The 12,231-nt window shown below is 39.6% G+C and overlaps 1 protein-coding gene across 1 annotated transcript in view; it reads left to right on the top strand.

Annotated features, from left to right (window-relative positions):
* The window catches only part of Adgrg4 (adhesion G protein-coupled receptor G4), a 92,521-nt gene that overhangs the window by 55,774 nt on the left and 24,516 nt on the right, over positions 1–12,231 (top strand). The window contains exon 12 of the mRNA XM_048457563.3: positions 10,149–10,283. Within this exon, the coding sequence (XP_048313520.3) occupies positions 10,149–10,283 (135 nt within the window). The remainder of the gene's footprint in view (positions 1–10,148; positions 10,284–12,231) is intronic.

Raw genomic sequence — 12,231 nt, 5'->3', positions numbered from 1 at the left:
CACACATTTAGAAGTTTTTCTAAAATCTAATTTTCAGTTCTTTTACCTTACTAGTAACTATATATGATTTGTCCGGAAAAAAAATTTGGCAGGGGTCTATCATTAAAACATTCTCTTATGTTTTTTTTGTTTTTGTTTTTTTTTAAACATACTCTTTAGTTTTTAACTTTTATGCTTAAGAGGAAGCATCTCCAAGAACTAATTTTCTTCCAATGTATGAGATCACTTTGTTACAAATGAATATTTAGTTTTGCAAATAACGCTGCTTATTAGGGACTTTCCCCTTCTCATTGATGTTCTTTGTTACATGTAACAAAAGAAAATCAAGTGATAATACATTTCATAAAAACACTTGGGGGAAGAATCTCATAAAACCTCACCCCTAAATGATGAGCTGCAAGCAATTAATGGCTGCTAAGAGAAGGAGAGTCAGTTTTCTCCAGGGACAAACTTCTAATAGGTGGTTCAGTCTCAAGCCCTGAACACACAAATATACTAAATGAAGTCAGCAGATTGTATTTATAAATGTATATGCATCCACATCTTTTTCTCCATGTGTGTGTGCAACAATAATATTTTTTAACTTTTTTATTTCATTTTTAAAAGGAAAACAACTATCTTTTTCCATTTTACACACCAATCCCAGTTCCCACTCCCTCCCCTCCTCCCATTCCCTCCACCTTTCTCCCACCCCACCCCCATCCACTCCTCAGAGAGGGTAAGGCACATTGCTTTGAGGAAGGTTCAAGGCCTTCTCCACTATATTCAGCCTGAGAAAGGTATCTATCCAGAGAGAATGGGTTCTGAAAACCCAGTATAAGCAGCAGTGACAAATCCTGGTGCCACCGCCAGGGGCCCTACAGTCTTCTCCAGCCATACAACAGTCACTCATATTCAGAGGGATTAGTTTGGTCCTATGGTGGTTCCTCTACTGTCTGACTGGAGTTGGTGAGTTCCCATTAGCTCAGGTAAACTGTTTCAGTGGGTGTTCCCTTCATGGTCTTGACCTCTTTGTCATATTCTCACCCCTCCCACTCTTCAACTGGACTTTGGGGGCTCAGCCCAGTTCTCTGCTTCAGGTCTTTGTCCCTGTCTCCATCAGTTATTGGATGAAGGTTCTATGGTAACATTTAAGATAGTCATCAATCTGACTACAGGGCCAGGCACAGTTTGAACACCCTCTCCACTATTGCTTAGGGTTGTAGCTGGGGTCATCCTTGTGGATTCCTGGGAATTTCTCTAGTGCCAGGTTTCTTACTAGCCCTGTAATGCAAAGGATAATGAGCCTACAGACCTTAGAGAAGCTAAGTAGCAAGGTGAGCCCTAAGAAAAATATATATAGATCCCCTTGGGAAGGGGAAAATAGACAAGATCTCCTGACAAAATTGGGAGCATGGGGGTGGGTGGAGAAGGGCGGACAGAAGGGGGGAGAAGGGGAGGTGGGAGGAGAACTTGAGGGAACTGGGTAGTCGAGATGGGGAAGGACAGAGACAGAGAGCAAACAATAATTACTTAAGCATAAGAGGTTATGAATTTGAAAAGGAGTGGAGGGGACATAGGAAGAACTGGAGGAAGAAGAGGGAGGGGGATATGTGTAGTAAATAGGAGAGGCGGCCTGCCTGGCTAGCTTTACCCGAAATAATTACACGGAAACTGTATTCATTTAAACACTGTCTGGCCCATTGTCTTCAGCCCCTTATTAGCTAACTCTCACATATTAATTATCCCATTTCTAATAATCTGTATATCACCACGAGGTCATGGCTTACCGGGAAGATTCTAACCCACCTCCATCTTGGAGAAGAGAGCCATGGCGTCTGTCTGACTCTGCTTTCTTTCTCCCACCATTCTGTTCTGTCTACTCTGCCTATCTAAGCTGCTGTCCTATCAAAAAGGCCAAGGCAGTCTCTTTATCAACCAATGAAAGTAACACATGGACAGATGACCCTCCTCCATCAGATATGATATAAATACAGTACTCATACATGAAATTCTCAAAAAAAAAGATAAAAGAGTTGGGGAAAAAACCTATTTCTAGGCTTTCTGTGTTGTTACATTTGTTTACTTTTTATAAATCCCTGTGTTATTACTACACTGTATTGGTACCTATACTCGTGTGTGTGTGTGTGTGTGTGAGACAGAGACAGACAGAGAGATAGAGAGAGAGAGAAAGAGAGAGAGAGAGAGAGAGAGAGAAAGAGAGAGAGAGAGAGGTATGTTTGTATGTGCTCGTGTGTGTATATTTTCACCTATGTATACATGTACACAGGCTAGAGGATGCTGTCAGGCATCTTGATCTGTCATTGAGACAGGGTCTCTCACTGAACCTGAAGCTAGATCCTCTTGGCTATTTTCTTATTCCTCCGGTACCTGCAGTGTGAAAGTCAGATAGTATGAGCCCTTCATTGTTTTTTTTTTAAGTTTGTTACTTTAAGCCTTTATAAAGAGACATGAATTTTTACATCTACCTGAAAATCTATGCAAAAAATTATATTGTGACTGGGATTGAAACTACTGATCAATTTTGGAGAAATTTAGTCCTTAACCATATTGAGTCTTTTAACCCATGGACGTTTGCTTAGTTTTCTAGTTTGTCTCCGCAGTGTTTCATAGTTTTCATGGGTAGAGCTGATATGGTTGTTAATCAACATTTTTTTCACAATGCCGGGGATCTAACCTCTAGCCTTGCACATAGTAGAGAGATGCTCTACCATTGTGCTACAGTCCCTGACCTCAAGATTTCAAATTAAACCTTGGTTTATAGGTCAGGCTGACCTTGAACTCACTATGTGTCCCAGGTTGGCTTCAAGCTCACAGTCCTCTTATCTCTGACTCCAAGTTGCTGGTATTTTAATAGGCTTGTGCCACCACACCTGGCTGTGTTTTGAGTTTATTCCTGAATATCTTATTTTTATGCTGTTGTTGCAAATGGAATATTTTAAAATTACAATTATTTTATGCTAATATGTCAAATGCAATTGATTAAATATAAAATATACAGTATGAGTTGACTGATTTGCCTTAATCTTAAACTCCAAATTGCAAAATATTTTATATTTTGAGAGTTTGAGCATTTCTAATTTCAGATTTTTGGAGTAGGAATCGTGCAAGCAGAAAGTAGAATCTATGTAAATATTTCATAATCCAAACCCTGCAAAATCTGAGACACTTCTCGTCCTATTATTTTGGACAAATGATGTTTAACCTTTGTACATCATTTGTGTATCATGTCCAGTTGTAAGATTAGTTTGCTAGTTTTAGATATTTTATAGATTTTTCACGCAACAGTTTTGTGTTTTCCTTAGTGATATTTCTCTTTTTGAGTGTGAATGTGTGTGTGTGAACAGATTCCAGAGGAGAAAATGGGGTGTCTGACTCTGTCACTTCCTACCCTGCTACCTGAGACAGCTCTCACTGAGCCTGAACCTAATATGGTGTCCGCAGCAATCCCCACTCCTCTTAGTGCGAGGCTGCTGGTGTACAGATTATACTTGACTTGTGACTCTGTTGTCACGCTAGTGTAACAAGCACTCACAGTTCCCCAGCTATTTTCCTACCTCCCACTTTATTCCTTTTATTAATCTTTTCAGGTTTTTAGTTTTTAGTGTGTGTGTATTTGTGTTTGTAGGTGCACTTGCCTGTGCATGTATGTGTGGGAGCCAGCATTGGGGAAACTCCGCCCCCTCTCTCTTTCTGAGACAGAATCTCTTACTGAGCCTGGATTTCACTGTTTTGACTAATGACTGGTCGGTGAAAGCCCAGAGTCTTCTTGTCTTTGCTCCTCAGTACTGGGATTGCAGACATGTAATGTACTGTCCAGCCTTTTACCTGGATCCTGGGGATACAAATCAGGTCCTCATGCCTGCGCATCATGCACCTTATCAGCAAAGAGATTTTCCCCAGCCTTTATTAGCCTTATTTTGATGTCTACTATTTATAATAAGATGTTCAAGGGATATGGTTGTAGTGGGTGTCTTGTCTTATCCTTGATATGAAATGGAAAGTCTTCATTATTCTACTGTTGCTGTCAGGCTGGTCATGGCCCTGCTTTTCAGATCCCTCCCTTTTTATTTTGTTTGAGGATGTTATGACTCTCTCTTTTCTTTTCCTGAGCTGGGATTTTATTCTGTTGCCCAGGCTGATCTTGAGTTCCTGAGCTCAAGCCATTTTTCCCAAGTATCTGGGACTAGGCACACACATCCACAATCATCTAGAGTTACCAATTTGCTGAAAATTTGTTATGGGTTTTGTGAATGATTTTTGTATCTCTTGAAATAATAATTTTCTTTTTTTATTAAAAATTCTAGCCATAAATAAAGGACATTGAGCCTATAATTCGTGATCCTAGAGAAGCTAAATAAGAAGGTGAACCCAAAGAAAAATATATAGTTATCCTCTTGGATATTGGAAGTAGACAAGATTGCCAGGCAAAAATAATTTTCTTTCATTTTTAAAATTTTGTTTATTTTTTTAAAAATACTATCTTTTCTCATTTTATATACCAATTCTAGTTCCCACTCCCTCCTATCCTCCCATTGCCCCCACCTTCTCCCAGCCCACCCATATCCACTTCTCAGAGAGGGTAAGGCTTTTCATGGGGAGTCAACAAAGTCTAGTGCATTGCATTGGGGCAGGACAAACTTGTCCTTTGATCCTGGGTAATTGGGTGCAGGTTTTAGGTCCATGAAAAAAGTGCCCATTTTATAGTTCTTAAGTATATTACAGCACAAGTGTTAATAAGGTAAATGTGGTTGATAGTATTTGGATCATCTATGTGTTTACTAATCTTTTCTTAGTTAATTTCTAGTTGAGAGGACTATTAAAATCTCCAATTTTGTAAAGCTATTTTTCCCTTTAATTCTTATAAATGTGGTCATATTTATTTCATATACATTTATGTTGTGGGGTTTTCCTAATATAATCCTTAATCATAACTTATTTATCATTATAAGATACCTCTATCTCTAAGATGTTTCTTTGAGACAAGGTTTCTCTATGTAGCCAGGACTGGTTTTTGATTAGCTCTATGGCCCTGGCTGGACTGCAACCAGTGAGCCAGCATTCTCTACTTCCTGCTTGCTGGGATTATATGTGTGTGCCACCGTGCCTGCCAGTCTCATGTTCTTCACAGCTTTCTTAGGATGCATATGTGTGAGCAGAAACATGTGTGTGCCCTCTATTTTCTTTATATTTAAAGTACAGTGCTTGTAGATAGCATATAGTTTGGTTTGACCTTTTTTGAAAAATCAATCCTGGAGATTTCTGTCTTTTATGGGTATAGTCCTTAAATGTTTAATTAAATTATTGACATGATTAAACTTTAAACTTGAAGCTATAATTTTAACCTAGTGGGGGTGGCACAAACCTTTAATCCTAGCATTCAGGAGGCAGAGGTAGAGGCAGATGGATCTCTGAGTTCAAAGCCAGCATGATCTACAAAGTAGCAAGTGCTAGGACATGCTTCAAAGCTATGCAGAGAAACCTGTCTCGGAAAAACAAAACAAGAAAAAAAAACTCAACCCCCCAACCCTATAATTTCATGTTCTTTTCTATATGCTTGACTCTTAGTCTGCTACTCTTCCTTTTCTTATCTTATATTTTACTTTAAAATATTTATTATACTTCATTTTATTTTTTTTTTGGTTTTTCTGAGACAGGGTACTTCATTTTAATTTTTATTAGTATTTGCTTTTCATATTATCCTACATCAGCAAATAATAGTTTTACAAAATAGTTGATTTCGTTATGACATTTCATGCAGTGGATTTTGATCAAATCCACAGCAATCTTCCTCTTTTGTTGTGCGGCTTCCCCTCTTTTATTGATCCTTCATTCCTTCAGATGCTCTCCTTTACACTTCCATGTCTTTTTAAAGTTAATAGATTCTGCAAAATGGAAACATGCAGTATTTCTATCTGAATCTGACTTATTTCACTTACCGTGACAATCTCCAGTTAAACTCATTTCCCTGTGGTATATTTCATTCTTCTTCATGGATGACTTCATATTTTATTGGGCACATACAACTACAATTTTAATCCATTTATATGTCAATGGTCAACTCAGCTGATTCAGTATCTTTGTTATTATGAACAGTATCACAATAATAATGGGTGTACAGATATCTGTCATGCATGTGACTTTGGTTCTTTTGGGCATATACTCAGGTGTGATATAGGTAGATACTATGACTGTGCTATTTTGGTTTCTGATGGAACTTCCATAATGATTTCCATAGTAGCTGAACAATGTTACATTTCTACCAGCAGCATTTGTCTTTTCTAGCACATTGTCTTAGTTAGGGTTTCTGTTGCTGTGGTTGAACACCATGACCTAAAGCAAGTTGAAGAGGAGTGGATTTATTTGGCTTACATGTCCACATTGCTGTTAATCACTGAAGGAAGTCAAGACAGGAACTCAAACAGGGCAGGAACCTAGAGGCAGGAGCTGATGCAGAGGCCATGGAGGGGACCTGCTTACTGGTTTGCTTCCGTGAGTTGCTCAGCCTGCTTTCTTATAGAACCCAGGACCACCAGCCCAGAAATAGCAACAACCACAGTGGGTTGGGCTCTCCCGCACTGATCATTAATTGAGAAAATGCCCTACAGGCTTACCTACAGCCTAATGTTATGCAGACACTTTCTTCATTGAGGTCCCCTCCTCTTAGATGACATTAGTTTGTGCCAAGTTGACACAAAACTGTCCAAACATACAATTTTCTTAATGCTTGCTCTAGATAGTGAAATATACAACTTAATATTTCCATAGTCTCCTTAGTGTTAATATTGATTGCTTCACAAAAATGTAGGAATTTAAAGCCATAAATACTTACTTAAACTCCCTGTTCTCTATTCTCTAATTTTCATATGTTGGTTATTTTTTTTAACCAAGGAAGACTATAGACTTTACAAGAGAATTTTATGATTATCTGTCTGTCTATCTATCTATCTATCTATCTATCTATCTATCTATCTATCTATCTATCTATCTATCTATCTGAGATTTTTGAGACCTGGTCTCATTATCTAGCCCTGAATACCTGGAACTGGCCTGAGCTGGCCTCGAACTAATAGAATCTACCTGCCTCTGCCTCCCAAGTTCTGGGATTAAGGACATCTGCCATGATACTAAAGAAGTTGAGAGAAAGGGTTTCCCCCATTTCTCGGGTACTTACTGAGTTTGTTGCTTGCTATCCTTTTCTGAAGAGCAGACTTCCATCCAGCATCTCGTATGCCTTTAGCATCACAAGTGTCATTTATCCTATCTCGTAGTCCAGGCAGGTATTGTGATGATTTGTCTTAGTTTTAATTTTCTGAAAACAACTTCCCTTGATTCGTTGAAGGATGTTTGATCCCCCCCATCATGTTTTGAAAGTCTCTTTCTCTCTGTTCTAGTCTTAACCTTCTTCTGGTGAGAAATTGGTATCATTTAAATTTTATTTCTCTGTATGAGATATGAAATACATCATTTCCACCTATTGGCTTTTAAATATTTTCTGTGATTTTTCTGCAGTTTGACTATTATGTGCCTTAGTGCGTTTTTTTTTTGTTGTATTTATCCTGTTGGGAATTGCTGAGTTTCATGAATTAGTAATTTATTATTTATTCAGATCTTGTTTCTTACCATGTTTTCTGTCCATTTGAGACTCCAATTTCATGTATATGAGACCTTTTAATTCTGCTTCAAAAGTCCTTGAGATTCTGTTCAGTTTTTTGTTGTTTTGTTTTCTGAGATGGGGTTTCTCCGTGTATCCCTGTTTTCCTGGAACTCACTTTGTAGACCAGATTGGTCTTGACTTTACAGAGATACCTCTGCCTCCCATCTGCTGAGATTAAAGGCATGCACCACCACCGCCTGACTTCTGTTCATATTTTCAAACATTTTATTATCTGCTTTCTGATGAGATGATCTCTATCCATGTATCTCAAAATTTAGTGGCATTTGTTATTGTCATATAACGGATGCTCTCATCTAGTACAACCAAAATATTCCCATGGCCATCCTAGAATTTTCTCTTCCTCTTCATATCCTTCTTATTCTTATCGTTTTGTTGTTTCTGCTTTTCTTGTAGTATTCACTCTCTTTGCATTAAATGAAAGTACATTTTATTTCAAATACCAGGGCACAGTTGTACTTGAATTTTTAAAATCATTGTCTGTTGACTTCAGTTTTGGTTGTGAGCCTAGCCTTTAACAAATCTCTCCAGTTCTGTTTGTTAATTTTAGTGTCTGGGTCCTTTCAAGATTGTTCTTCGGCATTTGTCTTTGTAGTTAAAAAGTGGAGCATATGTATTCTTTCTCCATACATTTAGAAAATTTGTATTACATTCTGGACACTGTGAATTTTATTATGTGGAAATTAATTTCTAATATATTTCTCTGAAAGCTGTTGATTTGGTTATAATAGGCTATTTAGTTGCCTGGAATCAAAGTAAACTCCATGTCCTGGGTGGCAGTTCAAATCTTAACTGAGTCCCTTGATATTTATTTGGACTCAGCGACCAGGAACATAGTCTGTGCAGAGTTTAGTTCTCTCCATTCTAGATGTTACCCATCCTGTCCTTCCAATGGCTGTGGTTCTCTTGATCCTTTGCTTCCTAGTCTTCACAATAGGAATGAGTAGATTTTTTCCTAGCAACATTTTCAGATGCCCTTCAAAGCAGGAGTAGTTTCAGTCCAACATCAGCTGAACAGCGGAAGAACAAGTAGTTCACCTTGTGCTTTTACCTTTTTCTGAGTGCTTCCTCTGCTCCAGAATCTATCTGCCAGCATTCATTTTCCCGGGCTTTCAAAAGACTGTAAGTTTATATAGCTGTTAGATGCAGCAAAATCCTCATCCATTAAGAGCTATTTAGCTATAGTGGAAGCAGGTGTTGACCTCCTTGTTTACATATGGAGTCCCCATTATAAGCATCAGTGGATAAGCAGACCATCAACCCTAGTCGCATCTTCAGCATATATTACCTATATGCTGAAGCTAAATCGTGACCCATAAGGTCATCAACTGACTAAGTATGAGTCTTCTGTGTTAGAAAGTCCATATGGGTTTTACATTCAATAAGTTACTCTACAAACATTATACACTACCACCCATACCTCCCTTACTGTATACCTGACTATTTTTAGCTCACTGAGCAGCACCGTGGATAGTAGGAAAATAAGGCTTCAAATCACGTGTTTTTGTTCAGTTACCTCCTTGCCTTATGATCTCTGGATAAGTCTCTTAGCTTCCCCGAGAGACTGTTTACTAACATCCTACTAAAACATACTTCTCAACTTTGACTAAGATATTAAAAAAAGAATACAAGTAAGGTGCCCATACACCCATTTTTGCCTGGAAGATCCAGGTTTATGATTGTAGTCCAAGTGTAATTTTTAATAAATCCCATTTTCATTCTCAAAAATGGTCTAGTGTGTACCAAATGCTATTTATTCCCAATGAAACAAGCATATCCTTCTCACCATGAGTCTCTAGCAGAATTGCTAAAGGCTAAAGGCTGACTTCCTTGGCTCACTTTCAGTGAAAGCATTGCTCAATGGACTGTGCCTAATACTGCATGGTTTCTTGTTGCTTCTGCTTTCAGAACTACATGGGAGAAGGTAACCTGATGTCTCAACTCACCTTTATTTCTGAACATTTGGAAAATCACCTAATTTGCTATTCTTCTTGTTCTTTTGTTGTTGTTTTTTAAATTTATTTATTTATTAAAAATTTCCACCTCCTCCCCACCTCCCTTCCCCCCCTCCCCCTCCCTCTCCAGTCCTAAGAGCAGTCAGGGTTCCCTGCCCTATGGGAAGTCCAAGGTCCTCCCCGCTCTATCCAGGTCTAGGAAGGTGAGCATCCAAACAAACCAGGCTCCCACAAAGACAGCTATTCTTTTCACCACAAGTGTGAGACTTAGGTGAAAGGGAGAGAACTTTAGAAGGACAGTGTGTGTGCACGTGTGTGTGTGTGCGCGCGTGTGTATGTGTGTGTGTATGTGTGTTGGTGTATGGATGTGTAGGAAGTGTCGTAGCCCATGGATCCAGGCCCTATCCCTCAGCTTCAGCCCTCTACGGGAATTCTGAATTGGCTGGGATGGGAGGAGGAGAGGCTGTCACTATGATGGGTGAGGACTCTGGCTTTCATTTCCTGATTTTTCTTGGCAGATTTTCCTGGGCAGTATCCCTGTAAGGAAGGTTTTGGCTTCCATATATTTGCCTAAATCGCTGGGAGAAAAAGTTCCTCTTAATGGCTTAGAAACCATCTTGTTTAATTTTTTTGGCCAAACCTCACTCTTTAAGGTAAGTTCTTGCCTCCGGTAACTGTCATGAACTGCCATGGTGACTCACTTTAATTATGAACTCCTGCTATTTTCATGATGTTCTGTTTATTTTAGACTATGTTCGGATTGATTCCAAAGGCTTTCAGCACAACCCCTGGCCCCCCACATGAATCAACATCAACTTTAATGATGTTTTACACTTTTGAATTTTCACAGCTCCTAAGCTTTGGATGGGACCTTAAGGGTTATCTGGTGACCAAACAGAGGCCTTAAGATGTTTCAAAGCTAGAAAAGAACAGCATGTTCTCCCGAAGAGATTGCCTTTCAGCTTATTAATATTCCCCCCTCCATCTCTCATGGCTTCTAGGTCTGCATGATCTAAACCTCTCCTTAAGCTAGAGGCAGTGAATTGTGGCGAGGCATGGTCCGGAGGACCTGCTGTTAGGATTTGAAGCCGACATTGCTGTCTTCTACCTGTATGATTTCTGCCATAGTTTCTTGCAACGTGAAATAGTCTAAGAACAGGACCTCATGAACCTGTTAAAGGACTGAAGTACTTACCGTTTGCCTGGCACATCCTAACTACTACTTTATTTTTCTTTTCTTTTTTATTCATTTTACATACCAACCACAGTTCCCCCTCCTATGTCTCCTCCCACTCCCCGTCACCTCCCTCACCACATCCCCCATCCACAAAACAGGCAAGGCCTCCCAAGGGGAGTCAACAAGTCTGGCACATCTAGTTGAGGCAGGACCAGGCCCCCCTCCCCTGCATCAAGTCTGGTCAAGGTATCCCACCCCGAGTAAATGTTTTCATTGTTGTTGTTATTATGGGATTGGGTCTCTGCCTGTGACCATTCTGTCTCATTGTGCTGTTGAGATGACAGCAACCAGAGCTGGTGTGAGGTTCATGAATGTGAGTACTACTCATTTGAGACAAGCTCTCATCATAGACCTCTGGCTGGCCTGGAACTTTCTACGTAGACCAAGGTGTCAGAGATCCTATGGCTTCTGCCTCCCAAGTTCTAGGATTAAAGGTATGTGCCACCACACCCAGCTTTAGTTGTGATTAATGCTTGCTGTCTCATTAACTTCTCAAGGGAAACTGAGGCTCACCAAATAACTTTACCCAAGGCCACACAGTGATGAAGTGGTAGAGTTAGGGATCAAATTCAAGCTGTCTAATGACAAAGTTCCGAGATCAGTGTGTGTGTGTGTGTGTGTGTGTGTGTGTGTGTGTGTGTTCATGTACATGTGTGTACATGCATGTTTATGCAAGTTTGTGTGTATAGGCACATAAGCCCACACATGCATTCACACATATGTATGTATATATGGAGGCTGCACATTCACATGTGTACGTGGGCATGTGGAGGCCTGAGGATGATGTCAGGAACCATCCTTAATTGTTCTTCCACCTTATTCTTTAAGGCAACGTCTCTTAGTCAAACCCAGAGCTTGCCAATGTGACTAGTCTGGAGATCTTATGTATTTGCCTTCCAAGGCTGGAATTACAGACCGTCCACCATTTCCCCTTGCATTTTATATGGGTTGCTGGGGAGCCAAACAATGGTCTTTTGTTGGCGCAGGAAGAACTTAGCCACTGAGCCATCTCCCCCATCTCAAAGTTCCTGTATTTGAAGTTAATACATTAATTTGTTCAGGTGTGCTTGCATTTCTAAGGAATTATCCAAAGGAGTAAATTCTTAGTGGTCAAAAATTCACAAATTTATTGGGGGGGGATATTGTACCTGGCTAAAAAGAATCTAGTAGATACTTTTAGTGTGCCAATTTAAGTGGACCACATCAGCACGGAATGTGTTTGCCAGGCGCTCCGTTTCCCTGGCATACTGTGGTCATTCTTCTATCCAGCTAAATTTTATTTGTTCCTGTAGGTTTAGTTTAACTCCTGCCCAGGATGCCTCCCCAGAATTAATAACTCTGTTCTCTCTTCTCTGTATCCTGGA

Source organism: Myodes glareolus, chromosome X (assembly GCF_982192425.1).
Source record: "Myodes glareolus chromosome X, mMyoGla1.1, whole genome shotgun sequence".
Lineage (NCBI taxonomy): Eukaryota > Metazoa > Chordata > Mammalia > Rodentia > Cricetidae > Myodes > Myodes glareolus.
The sequence above is the reverse complement of the archived record's forward strand: the minus strand, read 5'-3'. Positions and strand labels throughout refer to the sequence as shown.